General features: G+C 45.2%; 1 protein-coding gene across 1 annotated transcript in view; it reads left to right on the forward strand.

Moving 5' to 3' along the window:
- The first annotated feature begins 718 nt into the window (after positions 1 to 718).
- Positions 719 to 22,709, forward strand: part of THOC6 (THO complex subunit 6) — a 152,364-nt gene continuing 130,373 nt past the window's right edge. Inside the window, exons 1-2 of the mRNA XM_086931721.1 lie at positions 719 to 826; positions 12,337 to 12,452. Of these exons, the coding sequence (XP_086787847.1) occupies positions 12,337 to 12,452 (116 nt within the window). The 5' untranslated portion in view covers positions 719 to 826. The remainder of the gene's footprint in view (positions 827 to 12,336; positions 12,453 to 22,709) is intronic.

Raw genomic sequence — 22,709 nt, forward strand, 5'->3', positions numbered from 1 at the left:
TCAGAAACTATTTAGACAGTTTGCACATGCTTTTTTAGCAGATCTATGTGTTTGCTATTTTAGATTTATGATGCAGAAGGGATAAATACCAGCTTTCACTGCTTTTCCTAGTATTTTCATCAGCATGTACTTAAACATACAGGCCAGTTCGTACTGGCAGCTGTCCGATTTTATTAACAGTATTTCAATGTCCTTTCTGGTATAAAAGTAAAGAAAATCACTTAAAACTGTATTTTACCACTTATCAGTGCCTATTTTAAACAATAATTGTAGGAAAGAACTTTAAAATGTGTCCTGGGCCGGCCTTCATAATCCCCGACTGATAAAGTAAACAACGACAGAAAGGTCAAGTTAAAAGAAGTGAAAACAAGCTATTTTGTATAAAGTTCTAATTAAGTATCATGTCGAAGCTGTTTTAGAATCTTAAAACATGAACAGATCCGATATTTTTCATTGGAAAACGGGGCCCCTAGGAAGAGCCGGTAAAAAAAAATCATAAACTTCTTTCGCAAAATCTTTGGTATTGCTAATTGTTATTCCGAGTGCGCCCTCGGTGAATGCAAACCTAAATCCTAAACATATAAAACCTCAACGTGAACTCTACAATTACGGTCCGCATGCTACTGGAGCATTCTTTTTATTGGACGAGCGAATCACTTCCGAGTCACCCTGGCTCTGATCCACCCCTTTGCCTCGCAATCACAGCAAACTGGCTTTTCGATTGGTTGACCCTGCCAGCCGGCTTTGAACTGTTGTAGCAATCGGAAGCAGGGGAGAGAAGACAGTGTTTTGAATTATAAGGTTGATTTTGTATCGGGAGATCAAGGTAAGTAACGTTTTGAATTCCGAACCCCCACCCAGCTTGATTATGGGGAGTTGACATGTTGTGCAGTATTACTGGGTTGCAAGGATGAAAGCGTAGTGTGATGATGAGACGCACACTAACTTTGTGGATACGATATCGTCTTCGAGGATAATTTACGCTTTAGTTCCCAATTATCATTGTGAGCTTGTGTATTCTCTTCATCATCCTGCATAACCCATCCTTCATTTGCTTTTCCCCGTCGGTGGTAATTCCTTTTGTTTCCCTCTGTGCCACCCCCTTCTCTCAAACTTCTTTTCATATTATCTTCGTTATCCTTATTTAATATTTTTCTATTTCTTTTCCGCATCCTCGCGCTATGCTTTAATGCAGTTGTTTTTCCCATTTATAGGTTTCTTTGTTTCCATTTTGTGATCTCCGCGTTCCTTGCTGCTCAGCCTGTGTGAGTGTGATGTAATAGAATGTTCATGAGTGCATGGTTTGGATGGTGATTTCAGGCTGCAGGCACCGCCGTGAGGGGAACGGCTTTCCATTCCTTCCCTATGTATATAGAGATAACTCTAATCACTAGTATATGCAGTAGACCTTTGTACTATCTACCATTCCTATGTGACTCTTAGAGTATATCCATTTGTATCTCCTCCTTGTGTGACTTTACATCTTGTACATTTGCAATTTTTTCTGTTTGTATCCTTTATGTAACGCATGTAATCCGAAGTCCTTATGTTTCTCCACTGGTTCTTATGTAAAGCGCTCTGACACCTTCGGGTAAAGTTCGCGCTATATAAAATCGCATAAATAAAATAATTAATAAAATAAATCAACCGTGAGGGAAACCGCTTGAAGCCCACACCGCTCAGCCCTCCAGGTCCTGCCGCGAGGGGAACAGCAGTACATAAACTACACGCCTCAGCAGGCTTTGCCAGTTGCCTGCTGAGGGCGTCATCACAGCGCTAGGTGGCGCATTAAATCTCCAGCGGCCCTCCCGCGACGCGCTTTCAGGCTGCAGGCACCGCCGTGAGGGGAACGGCTTTCCATTCTGTTACCTGCACTTCCTGTACATCATTCTGCCATCAGCCATGAGGGAAACGGCTTGAATGGCATGCGCTCAGTTGTTATTGGTCAACACTATACATTCATCTGAAAACTTTGCCATTTGCAAAATGTCCCAAATATGCTTAAAAGTGCTATCACAAGACATTTCTCAGAGCCTTGCAGTTTCTGTCATCGGCAGAGTGCCACATCCTCTCCCCCACTGAACACCATACTGCCCCTCTGAGAGACACTCACGCTGCCTTCAGCTGCTACCCAATTGTGCCCCACCAGCACTAAAGCTGTCCCTGGCCATCACTATGAGGATTGATGTTTTGTGTGTGCAGAAGAGAACAAGCATTTGCAATGCAATAGGTCTCACATTTACGCTAGTTTAAGCTACAGCTTTCATTAGTGCACGTCGTTTGGCATCACGAATTATGCCAAAGGCAGTGCAATGATTGTAGTAAAGGCATGCCAATCATTACACCTTGACCCTTCCGCGAAGCACTGCTGCCCCAGCATTGTCACTGCACCTCAGCCCTTCCCCAGTGTGGCAGTGGCACCCAGTGGGCAGACCAAGCACGCTCCCTCAGGCTCTGGGGTGAGAAGGCAGTGGATGGTAATAGACTCCTGGGACATGTGGGGGTCTCGGAGCCCAGGAGACAGCCCAGGATATAAGAGCCCCACTGCCCCCACCCCCAAAGCCCATCTCCATAAAATAATAATGAAGACCCGCACAGCCCCATGAACACCGCAGCTCCCTCACACTGCAGCCCGCCGAAGAGGCTGCTGGGAATGTATGTCCTGTCATTTACAGGCTCCGGTGTTACGCAAATCTGTTCCACGGCCTCCCTTGTCCTTTGCGGGAAGAGCAGCAGCATCGGACGGGGACATCCTCCTCCGAGGCGGGGGACATACTACTGCCAGCCAAGGGAGGGCACAGCATCCCAGAGAGAGTGCACAGCACTGCGCTCTGGGTCAGGCAAGAGACATGCTCCTGCCAGCCTGTGGAGAGCAGTCAGCATGGAGCACAGTGTCTCAGAGAGGGAACACTGCCCTGCACTGCACTCGGGCATAGCCATCCACCTAGCTGCTTCTCAGAGAGAGTACACTACATTGGACTCCGGGTCAGGAGGGAGTCATCCTCCTGCCAGCTGAGGGAGAACAGGCAGCATGGAGCATAGTTTATCAGAAAGAGAACACTGCACTGCACCCAGGCTCAGCCATCCACCGAACTGCATCTCAGAGAGAGTGCACTCCACTGCACCCAGGGTCAGACAAGAGGCCTCCACCTGCCAGCTGAGGGAGAGCAGTCAGCAAAGAGCACAGTACCCCAAGTGCACCGCACTGGATTTAGGCAGTCATCCACCTCACTGCACCTCAGAGAAAGTGCACCGCATGCTCCATTGCTGTAATTGTGCTCACAACATGGTGCAAGAGCCACATCTCACACAACAATGGTGTGAATAGAGGCTCCTAATCTGACTCTGGCAGGGGCTCTAAAAGGGGTGAAATAACAACAAAGCCTCATTAACAAGTAAATGGTCTTTCAAAGACCTGTGAAGTACTCAGGTGCGGCTGGCAGCTCTGTGTGTGCCCGGAAAGCTGTCTCAGCCTGGCGACACCTCTTAACCCTCTAAGGAGGGGGAGACACCAGACGGCAGCACAGCAAAATGTACTAGTATTTTCCAGTATTTTATATATATACAGATAAAGGAAAACTTGTTTTCCGTCTGTATTTATATGTAAAAACTGAAAACCGGGAGCCCTAGTTATCGTACATTTTGATAACCCCTTCATCGCAGGCCGTATTCTCTCCAGGGACTTTAGCCTTGTCCCCTTAGTAGGATCTGTCATCAAGGCACTACCCTTGGGCTATTTTTACAGGCCAGTTCCCTATGGGGACATGACTGCAAATGGCCCTAGGGTACCCTATCGAGGGGGTCGCTTAAATAGACCACTCCCTAGACAACAGCCCATACCTATGGTCCAACTACCGCCAGAATTAGATAGGCAATTTGGCACTGCCCACACATTGGTGTCAAATAATAAATTTGCTGCCTTAACCTGCATGGAGGAATGCGACTGACTGAGGGGGCCTGTATCTTCAGGGTCCGAGACGGTTGCATCTCTCCAGTCTCCAGGGAAGGTAGCTGTGGGGCTCCCAGCGGTGAGATTGAACAACTTCCTGTCCTGGAATATTGCTGGGTTGGCAACTAAGCTTCAGGACCCACGGTGGGTGTGTTATGTCAAGCAATTCTTGGTAATTAGCCTCCAGGAAACATGGTCTGTGGATTGTGATCTATTCCTGGAAGGCTATAAGGTCTTTTTTGTCCCTGCCATGCCATCTGTGAGTGGAAGACCAAAGGGTGGACTAGTCACATATATCTGTGTGGCTATTTATTGTAAGTTGCAGGTGATACCAACTACACACCCAGGAATTCTGGCACTGTCAGCCAGACGGGGGGATATTACCTGGGGAATTGTTAATTTTTATAACTCATTGACTTCTCCGCATGAGGCCTGTCACATAACTGCCCTGAGAGCAACCTTGGGCCCAAGTCTTCATAACCTTTTGATTTCTGGCGACTTTAACATACACCCCTGTGGTAAGCCAACAACCTATTGCATTTCTGAGCTGGGTTGCCCCCGCATGAAGGGTTTTCCTTTTGAACATCACGCTCAAGGGGAGCTACTGAATATTATGATAAATGAATTAGATATGGTGGCTACAATGTCCTTAACTGACCCGCGCACTAAGTTTCCTGTGCCAACTTTCCAAAGGCACGGGAGGGAGTCTTTTATTGACTTTATTTTAATTTCGTCCTCTTTGCAATTCTTTTTTAATAATTTCAATTTTGTTGAAAGTGAATTTAGTGATCACAACCCCTTAACAATTAACATGACAGGTCCACTATAAGTAAAACTTGGGGATGCTCCAAGTAAGGGCGTATTGAGACCAACAGATGGGAAGTGTAGACTAAAATGGTCCCAAGTATCCCCAGAAAGATTTTATAGCAAGGTTAAATTAGCCTGTGCCGATAAACTGTCACTATGCACAAAGGAGAGGTCCCTCCCAAATGAGATTCTTGGTGCATTTGAGTCTATATCGCAAAAAGTGGCCGAATTGTTATGCGCTCCAGCCAGAGGACACACTTTGTCTGGACCTAGATGGTTTGATTCCCATTGCCCTAAGGCAGCCAAGAGGTTGAGGGAAGTCTTGTCAGCAAAAGCAAGAATTCAATCTGAAGTTTCCGTCTGTCGCAGGGAATACAAGTTAGCCCTTGCCAATCGGAAGGGAGCATTGAAGGAAGAAGCGTGGAAGCAGCTGATTGATTCCAGCACTCTCACAAAAAGTTTGATGTTCTGGAGTGTTGTGAATAGGCCCCTGTTTGACCAGGAAGGGGGGGGGTCTTTGACTCACACATCACTGAGGAGGAGTGGGTACTTCATTTTAAATCTGTTTGATTGCCTGCTTGAGCTTGATTACAGGAAACCCCAGGACAGGAAGGACCCAGTAATAATATTTGAGAGGGGTGAGATCCTGGAAGGTATCATAGGATTATCTTGGGTAAAGCTCCTGGTCCTGATGGGATCCCCCCAAACTTATTTAAGTCAGACCCCTCCTTTTGGGCGCCGATACTGGAGTCAGTCTTTAATGCTGCTGCAAAGAATGGTTGTCCTCAGTCCTGGGCAACCTCTACTATAGTTTCTGTTTTTAAAAAGGGCGACAGAAATAGTACCCACTGCTACAGACCAATCTCGCTTATTGACTCAGTGGTAAAAGTGGTAGGACGGGTCCTCCTAGAAAGATTATCAACTTGGGCGGAGGACCACAAAATCTTGTCAGACGTCCAGTATGGTTTTCGGCCGGAACGTTCCACCATTGCTCAGTGTCTTAATCTATTGATGATACTGAGTAAATATACTGTTGCTCGCTATGGAACTATCCACCTTGCCTTCATGGACTTGTCATCTACGTTTGACTGTGTCAACAGTGACAAGCTGTGGCAGTCCATGGCAGTCCATGCGGGCAATGGGAGTGGAGAACAGTATTGTTAACTTTCTTGAGGACCTGCATATATCAACTAAAGCCAATGTCAGGTTCTCACAGGATTTGCAGGTCACAAGGGATTTTGGTATTAAGAAGGGAGTTGGCCAAGGCTGTATTCTGGCCCCTTTTTTATTGAATTTTTATATTAACAAACTGGATAGTGCATTAAGGGCAACTGGCGTTGACTACCCATATGTAGGACGGCAAGGCATTGCCGTCCTGTTATATGCGTACAACACCGTCCTCCTATCCAGGACCCGAACGGGGACTGCAATCGCTTTTAACCACCTTCTCTAGATTCATGACTGACCAGGACTTGGCAATCAATAATTCCAAGTCCTATGTCATGCAAGTGGGGAAATCTGCAAAAAGGAGTTTTCAATTAAGTGTAGGATACTCCAAGATCCCCCGCACAAATGTATTCTCCTACTTAGGGGTCCAGCTCAAATGGGGCCCCTTAATACAGAAAAAAGGGGATCTGGGCAGGGTTAACTCAGCAATTTTTAATTTTGGATCTAAAATGGGGAAGAAACCAACAGAAGCTTTGATGCAAGTGTACCAGGCCAAAAGCCTAGCCATAGCTTCTTATGGCAGTGAAATTTGGGGATACACTGTAGCGGAAACCCTCCAGATAGCGGAAAATTACTTTTTGAAACGCTTATTATGCGTTCCCCGTGGAACATCTAACCTAGTGGCCTACAAGGAACTGGGGGTCCCCTATTTAAGTGATGCTCTTGCTTTGCGACCCCTGATTTTCTGGCTAAAATGTTGGTTGCACAAAGAATTAATTCTCGCCCACCTGATCCTAAGAGAGTGCATGTCCCTTGACAACTCGTCTCGTATTCCGTGGCTGAGATACATCAAAAAAAGCTTTGATGGGTTAGAGCGGGGGAACCTATTTTTCAACCCTGATGTTATCACAAAGAAGGATGTGGAATCGACCGAGAGCCTTTCTGCCCCTAAGGAATTTGGAAAGGGAAGCTAAGGAGGCGTTGAAACCTAGTGTTCACACGTATATAATGCTTAAGACAACCACCATGACAGAACCATATCTCTTTGGGTCTTTGCCTACACATGAGAAAGTTTTACTAACTAGGTTGCGGCTGAACCTCTTTCTCCTCTTGCTCGCCAGAGCCAAGGGCTTCAATAGAGAGCAAGTGCTAGTGCCCTGCGGCTGCGATGGACAATCTCCGCAGGATACGCTGCACTTTCTGTTTTTATATAAATTATATGAAACTCCTTGTGAGCGCTTTCTTGTGCCCATCTTAAAAAGAAATCATTTTAGACTTGTTTGCCCCGGCACTTGTGTTCCTGCAATTACTGAAAGAGGACTGTATATTTTTTATAGTAGGGATTTTAAAAGCCTCTGTTAAATCCAAGAGCTGTATGGATGTGTAAAGAATGTTTCCTCGTGCTTATTTATCTAATTTATCTCTCTAATTGGTACTCACTGATATTTTAAATTATGCACCTTCACTTAAATTGTTTTTATGCTCATGTAACTTTTATGGTTTTAAAACAAAAACCGAATAAAGTTTTTCTGACTGACTGAGCGGTCAGGTGGAATGAGTGGAGAAGAGCAGCAGGATGCTGTTCCTAGTGGGGCTGTACCATTTTACCTTTAACTGAATAAACCTACATAATCTAGACTAATGGCTATTGGACTGATTACCTGCAAGGACCTTTCTTCATTTACAAAAGTAGGGACGATTTTGAAAATAACCATGCGTAAAAAGCCAAGAAATTAAACAAGAAACTAAAAAGGATTTTTCTGGAATCTGAAAAGAAGCCTTAAAATAAGCCTGAGCAACGCCTTGGATGCCCCACCAGTGTCTTCTACAACGTACAGCCTACACATTGTACGTTTTGGGCATTGAACATTGTGTGGCTTGAAACCTGGCAGCCTGCACACAGCTTACTGAATTGAAGATTTGATGTTTGCATGTGTGGCTTGAAGACAGCCAGCCTAGAGTCAGCCTACAGCATTGAAGTGAACGGGAATCTTGGACTTTAAAACTAACCAGCCATATTGAAGTGAAAGTGTATTTACAATCGGTAGTGTTAACATACAAACAGAACACCAACTTGTGTAGGAACTCATGCTGTGAATTATTTTTGAGAGTTGTGACCTTTGGCTCAGCCAACAGCAAGACTCGTGTTCAACTAGCTTCAAGTTTTGGTTGTGGGTAATTGGCAGTGCATGCAGCAGTTGCAACGCAGGAGAGGAACCAGTGACTCTGGCAGTGTGTAACTTGTGCAGCACACCGTTATTTGTGCTTGGACTGTGCATCTACAGTGAGCCGGCAATCTGTGTTGTGAAGCTCTCTGGGGCAAGCAATGGAAATATCATGGATAATCAAGTCACCGTAGTCTGGGACATTGCCTGCTTTGTGAGTTAACAATAACGATGTATTCGGGGGCTTAGTCTGGCCTCGGGAAGTGTTTGGCTGGGTGTTACAACCACTACACTGTTGGAAACCATATTGTGGATGGTTGAAAATTTCAAGGACACACCTGTTGGGTCTTATAGCTGCAACGTCGCAGCTGCGACAAACTGCTGTGACGTGTTGCTCCGTCCTGGAAGTAGCATTGTCAGCGTAATCCAGCTGTGTGATCTGATTGTTATGTGAGGCGGCTCCTGTGACAAGTGCGGCCATGCTGGATGTAGCTTTGTCAACGCAATCCAGTTGTGACGTCAGGGTTTCCTCTAACAGCAGTTCTTTGGTGTGGAGGCTGCGCCCACTGTAGTGATTCCAGCAGCATATCTTAGCAACGTTGGGGCCGACAGCATGAGGAAGAGTGCATCAGCTACAGGTTTTGACGCTGATGTTTTGAGGGATCATCGATAAGAGAAATATTGTTACAAGTAACTGCACTGAGCTTTATGAGATGCCATTTATGTGATGTTATACCTGTACTGACTTGCCAGTTGCTGCGCATCAGCGCTTTCTGCAATTTACAGCCCTTTGGTTACTGGCGGCGTTAGAAAAGTGTGCCCTGCAGGCCCGGTCTAGCGGGTGGGCCGGGCCCACCCAAACATGAGCCTTGCCCACCCAAACATGAGCCTTGGCCCTTGCAGTGAGGGCTTGAAAGCAGGCGCGCAACGCCATTGCGCTCCAAGGGCTTCAACCCCCCCCCCCCCCCCCCCCCCCCCCTGGCTGAGACAGCTTCCCGGGCGCACACACACACACACAGACAGTTTTTGAGATTAATGCAGCGGCACCAGAGTACTTCACAGGTCTTTAAAAGACCATTTACATATTAACAAGGCTTTGTTTATTTTGTCACCCTTTATCTCTACTAGGGACATGGCGAAAGGTGACAAATCCTTTCTTTCACAATGGTAACCTTTGCCTACTATCCTGCTGCGTTGATATTTTTTTTTCTATGCAGCGCAGGAGAAAAGAAGTTTGTTTATTCTGATTCACCTTTCCTAACCCCTGCCAGCTGCTTATCACATTATTATCTTCATTCTCCTTTCTTAATATTATTCTATTTCTTTTCCACATTCTCGCTCTTTCTCGCGCTATGCTTCAATACAGTTGTTTTTCCCATTTATAAGTCCCTTTGTGTTCCCTTCCAGTGATTTTTCTCTCTAACTTAATTTTCAGTCATCTTTACTTTTTATCTTTCCCCGTTGCACAGTCACTGACTTTAGAGTATTGATGAGTCCCTATTTTGCTATACTGCTTTACTCATGAATTACATATGAGCCGGACAGTAAAACAAAATCAGCCTTAGCAGAAATGTTCAGGTAATCCCCACACTGCAGAAGGCTGCATATAAAATTTGGGCTTTCATGGTTGGGATATGGCAGCTCAGTCAGAAAGATTGAATGGCCTGCCAGGCCTGAGTTACATCACTACTCCTTCTTCATTTCTGACATTAACATGAGTTACTTCTCCCTGCCCTTTCTTGTCCGATTTCTTCCACCACTTGGCTCTCTGGCTTCCTAAGCACCCCTGGGCACCTAGAACATATGTAGTTTCCACTTTCGTCTTGAAGGTGTCTATAGCAGCCCTCAATCCCACAATGAGCCCTCGCAGATTTACTGCATTTCACAGTCCCATGAAAACCACTCAAATAAGTAGTTGCCAGATCTAATATTTTGGAGTAGAGCATAGCCTAGTCTTTTGAAGAGAATAAACAACTCTTCTCTGAAGTAGATTTACGGAATTAAATGCATTCTCCATGGTTTATTTTGATTCAACAATGCTAAAGAGGAGAGTGGATCTATTACTCAACAAGCACACACAATAACTAAAGGATCTACCAAGCTGCTTCAGCTTTGAGTTTGAAAACTCTCAAATGAACTTCTCAATCTGTTTTTCTAATGTTAAATCTGGTATTGTCCCATTAGCCTTTCTTAGAGATCCCACGACTGGACTGTTGCAGTGTAATTTAAATATGAAGCGATGGCAGGCTCCTCTTTGCAATGTAAAAACAACTCTTTACTGTTGCGGCTGGGAGACAGACCGTTTTCACACAAGTAAACAGCTGGCCTCAATTTTCTACTTCAAAGGCTTTTTATACACAGTTAGTCAATACTTGCTACAAAAGATTAAATATTAAGTTAATCAAAAGTTACACTTTCATGACAAAACATGAAGTCATCTGTGACTCTAAACTTTAACCTAATTCTCTACACATCTTTTATTGCCGTTCTAACAAAGCTTAACTAAGTATTCTTCTACTCTTGAATGCATGTATATTTGAGTTGAATTTATGTGTATTTTCGTTGAATGCTTGTATCTTTGTGTGTGTGTGCTTTATCATTGTGCTCCTAAAATCTCTGATCAGTTTCTGTGTGTTCTTGGCTAATTCAGTCTCCTGCTCCTATTGTCTAATAATTTTTCAAACTATTGAAAACACATAATACGTGCCAGTGGGCCTGTGTACTAATGCCATAAATTCCTTCAAGCTTGTTAAAAACTAGTTTTCCTTTAACTAAGACCTTACAGGTCATGCACTCTTTTCTCAAGTAAACTCTTCACCTCTTTCGCATCTGCATGAGTTTTTGGGCTGCACTTCATAGCTGTGCAACGTTCTCTACTGTTGTCTGGTGTTGCGACTTTTTCTCATATTTCCTTTCTTCCATAAGAGGACCTTTTAAGTCTTTTAGCGGCTACTGTGCCTCTCGGTCTCTCTTTCACATTGCTGCCTTCCTTTCCAGTCACTCACAGTCTGTCACCTGTCATTTCCTGCCTCTTTTGTGTCTCTGCCAGCTGCTCACATACTTTTCTTTCTGACATTACTCCTCCTATGATCCTTGCTCTTCACTCTTCTTTCATTGCATCTTACCTGTCATTGCATCAAACTTGTCATTGCTCCTTCTCTTCTGTCACTGCCACCTCTTCCTCTGTTGACCTTCTAATATCCATTGAAGGAAATCTCAAAGCCTGTTTTTTTTAAGTGATTGGAATTATCGAGGTGCTAAAATGTAAAGTTCCTGTTACCTGAATATGAAAACTGGGAACATGTCAAATATGTCAACATATAATGGGCTGGTTCTATGTGCTTGCATGAGTCTTGTGCCTCTGAAATAATGATGGGTCTTAGGCCGTTTTAGATTGGCGTGCCCCAGTCCCACCAGCATTCTGTTGCACCTGTGACTTACTCTCCACTTTTAGTTTTAGTAGCACTTGTTGGAAAATATTGCTTTGGTTTTACAAGAAAATGTGGCCTGTTGCTAGAAGTGGCAAACCTCATAATATGTCTTACTTTCCATTGCTGACATTATGCTGCAATAATCTTTGGTATATGCATGCTACAATAATCTGGTACAGGCATGGTGCAGTACTCCTGTTTTATGCAGTTAATGCTTAACAAAAGTTGAAAACCGTTGCTCTGGCATTGTTGTAGCATAAACAACCAATTGCATATGCTAAGCATTCTCCCCAAACACAGAAACACCAAAGTAAGTAGCTGTATTTGTGATTGCAAAATTAGAAAACATACAAAAGAAGAAATGTAGTGTCAGCATTTCGTTAGTTTTTGCTACTGAGTCAATAGGGAACTGAAGGTTGTAGGGATAGTGAATTTTTCATAGCCAGTGTCACATTTAGAAGATCAAAACTAAGTTATTCCTTAAAGACTAGTGATATCTGTGCCTTTCTTAGAGAATGTTTGTACATTATCATGGAGAGCAGAATTGCTTAGTCCACATTTAATAAAGCAATAACATTACGGGGCTTTAGGCACAGTTCTAACTCTATCAAACTCAAGCTTTTTGATTTCTTGTTGTCTTCTTGTGCTATACAACTTAGATTGATGTGAACATCAGAAGTACGTTTGTCTTTATTTTTTGCCTTCCCTTTCACCCATGTATGTTTTTACACTTCGTATTCTTGGATCCTTCTCCTGCCTGGCTCTCCCGTTTAAACTGGGTCATACTTATTCCTACATTTTCATCCCTTTTATGCAGATGGACATCCAGCGGTCCCTACAGTTGCTTCAGATGAACATTTTCTCCCAGTGTTTCTCGCCCTGTGGAAAGTATCTTGCTGTGGGCAACCACTATGGAGAGATCGCCATATTCAGGTAACCACTCTGAAGTGATCAACTTAAAGAGACCACTGCAAATAAATTGATGTAATTGTAGCTATGGGTTGAGAGTTGCATTAAGGTAATTACACTCGAGCCATATCATTATTTAATAGCTCTGGGGGAGTACAGTATTTAGATAGCAGCTTTGGGAGTGTGCCTTATATAAATATAGCTTCTGTGGAATGTACCTTTTACAGTCAAACGTGTATCTATCTATCTATCTATCTATCTATCTATCTATCTATCTATGTACTATGCATGTGAACTTTATTAAGATCAATTATTGTATGATCAATAGAATTATATGGACTTATGTAAGACTTCTTATGTGTTATTGGTGTCTCCAAAACGTTATATTTGCACACATTATGGGACACTAGAGAGGGTAGCTGATGCCTTGTGAGTGTACTGGTCATTGGATAATGTATCCATTAGTACCCCCACTCTTGTTCACTGTGGCCTGAAACATCCTCAATCTGCAGCCTTCGATTGATCCCATAGACGGTTAATATTGCTAGAAATAACTGGATCATGAGTAGGGCTCCCGGTTTTATGGTATTTATTTTTTTACCATTTCCGTCTGTATTTATCCATATTTATTTTTTGGGCATTTTTTCTGTATTTATCCACATTTATTTTTGCCACACGCAAAAGACGCCGCTGCAGCTAGTATTTTTCTGCATTTATTGAAATTGACAATGCACACCAGCGCCCGGTTGTTATTGGTCAACACAATACATTCACCTGAAAACGTTGCCATTGTAGTGCAAGCACACATGCATTTCAAGAGACTTTGCAGACATTGAGGCTCTTTCTGGTTTGTTAATGAAATGAAGACCACTGAAAACCCGTTCAATAAAAGACAGTGTAACACAGTAACATGAAATAATAGAGCATAGCATAGTGTATACACACGTCTTATGCAGGGGCATAACTTTCAATGAAAGAGTTTGTGATGTTTAAAATGGGTTGCGGGCAGTTTGCTAAAATGCATTAATAAAGATTAAGGCAGACATGCAAGTGGCTCCAAAGATAGTGTTGAGAGAGGGGAGGCATACAGAAGATGAAAGGGAAGGAGAGAGCTATTTGGAAGAAAAAAGGAAAGGAAACGATAAGACCTATCAGTGTTCATGTTCGAATTTAGAAATATGAAATACTTCTTGAGATAGCGTGCAGCTTGAGGATGCAAGAGCGTAGAAAGATGCAGCATTATTTGCAGGTGAAGAATAATGCTATTAGACAATTTTGATAGGCACCCGGCTCATGTTCACTTAAAAGTCCTGCAGCACACCACCCTATGAAAAACAAAACCTAACTTGATGCAGTCTTTATTCATAAATGTTTAGTGGTGAAATGCTGTAGAAAGTAGTGTTCAACTATACACTGTTCTGTCTCAAGGCGTACTAGAGTGCCATTAGGCCACAGTTCAGCAAGGAGGGCGCATTGGGTCAAGGAATGGCAGTGTAAAATAATGGCTGGTCACAAATAAAGGGAACTCTTGACAACATTAGGCTGCGCTCAAATGCAGCAGTAACATCAAGTCCACAGTAATGTGAGAAAAATAGATGTATGGTTAATGCAAACATTTAAAATTTGATCCTGCGAATGCTGGAGCAGAAGTCTTTTGATGTTCATCCTCGAGTATGGCTTATGGTATTAATACAAGGAAAAAGTGGGACCCAGTTTGCATACCTCTGCACAAGATGTAGGGAAAGGTTCCCCATACAGAGGAAGTGTTTTGCCTGCATTCCAATAGCTGGAGGGCCTAGATCCACAAACTGGGGTGAAAGGAATAGTTACAGGACTTCCTGGCTCTCGAGTTGGTCCGACCCCCTATCCCGCTTATCCCCCCCCCCCCCCGTTCGTTAACCTCATGCTAAGTGGGCAATCAATCATGGAATGGTGCGACAGCAGGCCCTTTCCCTCAACCCCCGCTATAAACTATTAAGCTTTTCTGTTCTTGCGACACTGCAGGCTCCGAGCCTTAAGGATACTATAGGACACATTTGGGGTTTCAAAAACGTACATTCAAACAAGCCTTCAGCAGAGGTTCCACACGTGATGCACACTACAAATGTCTGAAAGTTGCTTGAAGTTTTCCTTTTTTGTTTGTTTTCACTAGGGCTTTAGTTATGTGGTTTTGCTAAATTTTACGGTGCGAGATTCAGAGCTGCTGATTAGTTTTGCAGTTGTCTGAAAATGTCCAACCAGTTTGGCAACGTATGTTAACTTATCAAACTTCAACAAATCATTGCAAAACACGGGGCATAAAAGGAACAAACTCACCAGTCTGGCTTCTGTGGCGCGAGGTTAGTCAAGACCTGATACTATGGGACACAAGGCACCCTGTGGTATTCACACACAGTAATTAAGAAAATTAACGCCAACCCCCACCTCCCCCTCACCCACATGACGATGGAGATCACGATCCTCTGCTGCTGCCGGGGCATATGGGGGAGGTGGGGCAGATGAAATCCACTTAACCTTGCCAGTAGAAACGGCGGAGTGCTGGTGCAGGGCTTGAGGGGCGAGCCCTGGATATGCCGAACGTCAAGAGAAGGGCCGGTGCAGGTACAAAAGCTGATGGTGGCAGAAAGGCATGTCAAACCGGGCAGGGAAAGTAGAAATACAATTTCTGACGAGGATATTGGCTCAGGGGAACGGCCGTCCCTGAAAGACCCTGTGCCTATAGGTCCACATGAGGGCGCTAACAGATCTTGATTGCAAGGGATTAAAATGAATTTCCAGGGGCGTGCAAAGGAAACAGCATGCAATGGCAGCGAGGCAACATTTGCCAGTGTTTTGCCGTTTCTAAATATAAATACAGACAAAGGAAATATCGATTTCCGTCTGTATTTATATGTAAATATCCGTAAAAACGGAAAACCGGGAGCCCTAATCATGAGTCACTGTAAAACTAAGTTAATGAAGATTAATCAATGTGTTGGGAGTTTCAATTTGTCAAACAACAGAAATGTATTTGAGCACTTTAGTAAATGCACCTACTTGGTTGTTACTCCTGATCCTAGATTCAGCAAATGTCACCACTTCTAGAGACAGAATGCAAATGTTTGCTCTTTAGTGTGTTCTTTAGTTCAATTTAATTGTGGATGTGGTGCTCACCTGTTCACATATGTATTCTCTTGATACATCGCATTGATAAGCGCCTGCAGCGCAGAACGACACCATCTCCTTGTGGGGTCCTGCTAGGACCAGGTCTACAATGCGCAGAAGTCCTTTTGCACCGGAGCGGTGGGTGGGGAACCTCATTGTGCGGGTAAGCGCCTTCAGCAGCTCGCAGTGCGGGTCAAAACCAGATTCTTGTGGGGCCCTGCTAGGGCCAGGACTACATTAGCCAGAAGGAAGCTCTTGTGTCCAGGAGGGGTGTGGGCGGCCTCATCACATTGATGAGTACCTTCAGCAGCAGGTCCCTCTGCAGCCAGCTGAGACTGGCCCGGGCCACATCTCTTGGGCCAGCTCAGACTTTCTATAGTCCTGGGTAAGCAAAAGCCCCCCACTGTCCCCAGTAACTCGAAGTGCCTGCGAAAAAGATGTGACATTATGTCCTATTTGTCTCTGGTGGTCAGAGCCATGACTGAGGAGTTGTTATCTGTTGAGGAAGAGTTGGACTTGGCCACACAGACACCAGCTAATGACATGAGCAGCACAGCATCAAAGGGTGAGCTTGCTTTTCAAACCTTGCCTAACAATAAAACCTTGTTCAGTTTCATTTCAGCCAGCAGAATTTGTATGACAAAGGCAGTGTTACATCAATCTAGTAGTGGGGTCTCTTTTGCTTCTCCCTCCTCCTGCCTAAGAAGGCATGGAGGTTTGAGGGTCCTATTTCAAACATGCAAGTAGGAAGAAACGGGGTACAGAAGTGGGTATGGAACATAAGTGATGATGACTTTGAGGCACTATTAGATAAGTTATATGCAAGATTGGAGACTCTTCTAGTCAATTCTGTTGTGTTTTATTATGAAAGGTTCATGAGGATCAAAAATGCCACTGTTCCTCATCGGAGGCGCTACCTACCTCCTACACATTGTCTGAATTGCTTGTACAAGAGTAGAAGATAGCCGCTCCTGAAGGGGTGAGTGCAGTGAAAGAGGCAAGCCGCCCAATACGTTACGGAGGTGACAGGCGAGGGTGGATAAAGCGCGGTCCCTAGGACCATCGGGGTGCGAAGAGAGGATACCAATAAGAGCATCTTACAGCGAGATAAGGGACACATACAGGAAACAGCAGAAAGGCGGCCCTGAGGGAAACCCGACAGCCCGACTGTGAGATTACTATACCCGCTAGGCAGGCAGTGGGCATTACCCGGTGCTGTACCGGATCTCCTGCTGACCCCTGAGATGTCGTATTGCACACATGACATCTGGTAGGGGACATAAGGCCAACACACAAAACAAACTGGCCAAGTTTGCTTGGAATATGGCGGGAGAAAACAGCGAATCACACTAAATGGATACAGAGGAGACGCCGACTGGCCATAAACAGGGGTCGGAACCTACACTACATGATGTCATGGCGGCTATTAATGGGGTGAGAGCCTCACTGGACTCGGTTACAGTGGAGGTCTCCTTCATCAGGGCGGATTTTTGCAGGATGGATGAGAGAGTTAAGGACCTCAAAAGTGTTACTACTGCACTGCAATCTGATACCTCCCAGCTCCAAACACAAGTGGCTGACTTGCAGAAAAAACAGGAGCGAATGGCACAACAACTTGATGAATACGAAGGCTGCGCATGACGCAATAATATACGTATCTTGGGGGTTCTGGAAAGAGGAGAGGGGCCAGCGGTAGACCTGTACGTCGAGGAACTTATAACCATACATCTACAACCTCAGACTCTGTCCAAATACTTCTCAATTGAGAGGGCACACAGAGTGCCGGGCTGAAGGCCAAAACCTGGAGCTCCCACAACCCCTCATAGCCCGGGTCTTTAACTGTTGAGACAGAGACATTATACTCTAGACGGCGAGGTCCAGTCCCCCGCTGAAGGTCGACAATGGCGAGGTTGCTTTCTTAGCAAATCAAAAGGGAGAGAGAGGACTAGGTAAGCCAGTCCGGGTCCCCTGGTTATATGTAGAGATATCAATATAGGACTAGCTATGTTGTGTTAGAGGAAACTCAGAAGGTATATCTGTGGGCAAACCCTTAGGTTTGGTCATGAAGCCCTCACACACCAACCTAGTTGGTGTCATGCTTCATCATCGGGCCCACCACAGTGACACCGAATGTGTCCCGGGTGTGCTGCGACTCCAGATTACTGAGGAGCTGGTATTCTTACTGAGTGTGCAGTGTTGGTGAGAATGAAGGTGAAAGGTTTTTAAAAGCTATACAGGTGGTCCCAGTTCCCGAGGGTAAGAGGTAAATTTAATACCTGGGCCCCTGTTAGCAAGATAAAAAGGCTGTGGACGATGTGGAGTATATTAGGGGCTCCTACGTCCTTGTGGTCTACATGTTTCAGCCAGGCCTTTTGATTAAAACTGGCTTTCCTCAGGACCAAATGAGTATGTGTGGGTGAAAATAAACTATATTAAGTGAAAGTGTGTGGTAAAAAAGTGTTGCACTCGCTAAGGTGCCGTACGTGTAAGAGGGGGATTCCCTCTGCTTTACTGTACATAAAACACAAAGACAGTACAGACATACAAAAAGAGTCATTGAGAATGGTATTAACCAAAACACAACAAATAGCCGGCTTCTGGTGTGCGTGAGCGACCTAGAGCGGCAAGTAACAACGCCATGAGTGTGCCATGGCTAAGGTGAACTATGGCGGTTAAATATTAAACGCAGTGGCAGTGGTGGGCTACACAGCGAAACAGGCATAGCGTGAGGTACAGGTAAGTATGGTACATAATTCCTCACACTTGCTACTTGCTGTTAAAGCCTCATGGGTCACTTGGCAGGGAGGGAAAGAAGATCCTAAATGTTTGTAGAGGATTACAGTTAGGATAGTGCCTGTGGAGAGAAATTGTTGCTTACCCAGAGCGTTGTGCAGAGATCAAGCTTACTCACGGTATTTCCGATCAGCGGTTCCTGCGACCTATCGTCCTGCTCCAGTGTCCCGAATGAGCTTTGCCAGAGTCAGGTATGGGCTTAAATAGCCGGTTTGATTGTTATCACCTGGAGAGGGGAGAGGGCGCGGTCGCGTTTCCTTTTTAGAGCGCGGGCGCTGGGAGCTAGCGGTCTGCGTGTTGCGCATGCGCGATGTGAGGTTTCCAGCGCATGCGTGGTAGAGGTGTGTGCGAGCGCTATCCATTCGCGCATGCGCCATGGTACCAGGACTAGGTTAGCATAGGTAGTGGCATGTGCGCGCGAGTGCGTGCGCAACGGGAGCAAAAAGGGAAAGAAACCCGTGTGGGTCTTTTAAAGTTTAAAAAGCAACAACAGCGATTGCAAGGTATATAGGCAAAGAAGGCAATTACAGAGTAGGGACAGACCACGAGTCTGAGCGCAGACAGGGATACTGACCAATACTTTACATAGGAGTGTTTATCTCGCCAGAGCATTCCACGGGATGGAATCATTGAGCCCCTCTATATGGGTAGAAAGGCGGTAAATCCAGCGTTGCTCTTTGGTGAGCAGAGTCTTCTCATCACAAGCTGAAAGTGCGAATTGTTCGATGACCGTCCAGGTGAAATCATTCGGGGTGTGATTTTGCACGATGAAGTGCTGGGTCAGTTTGCTGATGTTTTTACCACAGCGCATGGTGCTCCTGTGTTCAGTCATCCTGGTTCTAACCTTCCTGGTCGTCATGCCTATGTATCTCAAGCCACAGCGACAGGTGATTAGGTATACTAGGTTAGATGAATTACAGTTCGTGAATTGTCGTTGTGTCCAGGTTTTTCCATCTTCCAACGACAATGTTTTGGAAGGGGTAGTCAGGTGGCAGACGCTACAGTTGTAACATGGTTGGTGGCCTGTTAGTTCTGGTAGGCCCCAAGTGTTTAAAATTGTATGGCCGGTTTGCTGTGTTTTTCTGGGTCTCGTGGTTACCAGCTGATCCTTCAGATTTTGTGCTCTTTTGTATGCAAAGCGGGGGAGGTCCCAGTTCCTCGCGCCTGAATTGATGATCTTCCAATTTTTGCGAATTATGCTGGAGACCTGATTGGAGGCGGTGTTATAGGTGGTGACACACGTCATGATGGGTGTTTCTGGTGGTCTGACCACGGTCTCAAGAAGGGCCTCCCTGTTTTGGTTGCGTGCTCGTTTACAGGATTTTGTGATGATTCTGGATGGGTAGCCACGGTCTCCCAACTTGTGGACCAAGGCTTTTGACTGGTGTTTGAAGTCATGGAGGTTGCTGCAGTTCCGGCGAATGCGCAGGAACTGTCCAAATGGCAGGTTCTCTCTCAAAGGTCTGGGGTGGAAACTGTCAAAACGCAACAACGAGTTCCTGGAAGTCGGTTTGTAATGAGTCGTTGTGGTCAGACCCCCCTGATCAGCTTTTATGTTGAGGTCCAGAAACGCCAGTTCAGTAGAACTGCTAGTGCAGGTGAACTTTAGAAAGGGATCAAGGCTATTGATCCAGGTGAGAAAATCTTTCAATGTCTCCTCATTGCCTTCCCAGACAATGAGGATATCGTCAATATATCGACGCCAAATTGTTATATTTGCTGAGTAGGGGTTCGTGGGGGCTTCGATATTTGTCTGCTCAAAGTGGTGGACATATAGCCCCGCCACGCTCGGCGCAAAGACACTGCCCATCGAGGTACCATTCGTTTGTAAGAAGAATGTATCTTCGTATTGGAAATAGTTCTCTTTTAATGCCAGCGTGGCGCAATCCAAGATGAAGTGACGGGGTGTACGATGTTGCCAGTCAATCTCCATCAAGACATCATGGAGTACCTTCAGTGTGGCATCCTGAGGGAGGCTCGTATATAGGCTCTCCACGTCCAATCCCACCAGGAGGTGTTTGTCTCTATCGAAACTGACATCCTTGATGATGTTAAGGAGGTGCTTCGTGTCTTTGACGTAGGATGGAGTTTTCTGAACCAATGGGTTGAGGTAGTGATCGCAGAACCGTGATAACGGTTCTAGGAGGGACTTTATCCCTGACACTATGGGTCTGCCCGGTGGTGGGGTGACCCCTTTATGCACCTTGGGCATGATGTAAAAGTAGGGTACTTTTGCATCACGTGTGTTGAGATACTCAGCTTCTTGCTTTGAGATGTATTCTGCGTCAGAAGCCTCCTGTACTAGTTCTGTGATCTTTTTTTGTAGATCTTTGGATGGGTCTCTCAGTAATTTTCTATAGTTACGAGTGTCGCTTAATAGTCTGCGGCATTCGGTGTCGTAGTCGATTTTGTTCATGATGACTATCCCTCCACCTTTATCTGCTGGTTTGATTATGCGGGTAGGGTCATTTTGGAGTTTTTTGATGATCTCCCTATCTTGAAAAGACAGATTGTTGAAATGGTTTTGGGGTTGCAATTTCTCGACTTCTGAGTATACTGCCAACTCGAAGGTACTGATCTCCACTGGCACGGTGGCAGGTGGTGGAGTGAAGTTGGATTTGAGTTTCAACCCAGTTTCATTAGTGGTTTCTGAGTCAAGAGGTTTCTCCTTGTTTTCGAAAAACGCTTTTAGCTTTAGTTTTCTAAAAAACTCGGCCAGTTCGACATGGAGTTTGAAAGTATCTAGTCTGATGGTCGGGACAAATGACAGTCCTTTGTTCAGGACATTGGTTTCTTCATTGGTGAGGGGTACGTCGGAGAGGTTGAATACCAGGGTGCCGGTATTGGTTGGTTCAGCTATTTGCTGGGGCCCGCTTGCTCTTTGGCTTTGTTCCTCGTGTTGGCACTGACCGGATCCTCTTCTGTGGACCACTGTGCTGGTTGAGGCGCCCACTGTACTTGCTGTGGTGGATTCCTTCTCTTGCCACGGGGTCTGCGGCCTTGGCCTAAAAAAGGATATCGTTGATTTGGGTTGTTCTGGTAGTATGGTACCTGGCCAGGCGGATATAAAGGTGGATATCCATAATAAGGAGGCATTGGGCCAAATGGAGGAGGGCCGAAGTTCTGGAATTGCGGGGGGCCTTGCCATGGTTGTGCTTGTTGTTTCCCTCCACGGCCTCTCCCTCTGGCTTTGTGGGATCCATTGCTGGAGCCGCTGGAAATGGAACTAGTATCTCCTGAGCTGTCCGTGTTCTGGCCTCTTGTGGGTGCAGTATACGTGTCGTCAGCATAGGGATAAGTTTTTAGATAGCTGAAGTTTTTTAGATCCTTCTCGAATTTCTTTATCTTGGTTTGGGTTAGGTATTCTTTGTAATCGTTCATCTCCCGATTTTGATCTTCCAATTTCTTTTTGTATCCTGTCAGAGTGGTTTTGAAGTGGGTCTCAGTTGCTTGGATCTCTATTATAACTGCGTCTGAAAGGCGTTTGGCAGTTTTTATTATCAAGATGAGCCAGTCCCTGGTGCAGTGCCAGGCTATCTGAGCCCAGTCTTTCCTGAAGGTGACATCATCAAGGAATATTCTGGGAGCGTTGGTGACCAGTAAGCCTTTAGGCGCTGTGTTGGTCCTCAGGTATTGTGCGAGGATAACGCCATGCAAAATAGTGCGTATCCTGTTTCGCTTTTTCTCAGTGAGAGTGTCCCAATCTGTAGTCTGCGCTATTGTTGTTGCTGTGTTAAAATCTGCCAAGAGTGTGGGGTCATCGAGGATTTCAGTGACGTCATCCTCGGTGAATGTTAGGCCTGTGTTTTGTGCCATCTTGTATCAGTCAGGTGTCTCTCGCAGCTGCGCGCTGCCAATTATCAGCAAATCAAAAGGGAGAGAGAGGACTAGGTAAGCCAGTCCGGGTCCCCTGGTTATATGTAGAGATATCAATATAGGACTAGCTATGTTGTGTTAGAGGAAACTCAGAAGGTATATCTGTGGGCAAACCCTTAGGTTTGGTCATGAAGCCCTCACACACCAACCTAGTTGGTGTCATGCTTCATCATCGGGCCCACCACAGTGACACCGAATGTGTCCCGGGTGTGCTGCGACTCCAGATTACTGAGGAGCTGGTATTCTTACTGAGTGTGCAGTGTTGGTGAGAATGAAGGTGAAAGGTTTTTAAAAGCTATACAGGTGGTCCCAGTTCCCGAGGGTAAGAGGTAAATTTAATACCTGGGCCCCTGTTAGCAAGATAAAAAGGCTGTGGACGATGTGGAGTATATTAGGGGCTCCTACGTCCTTGTGGTCTACATGTTTCAGCCAGGCCTTTTGATTAAAACTGGCTTTCCTCAGGACCAA

This window comes from Lissotriton vulgaris, chromosome 7 (assembly GCF_964263255.1).
Source record: "Lissotriton vulgaris chromosome 7, aLisVul1.2, whole genome shotgun sequence".
Classification (NCBI taxonomy): Eukaryota; Metazoa; Chordata; class Amphibia; order Caudata; family Salamandridae; genus Lissotriton; species Lissotriton vulgaris.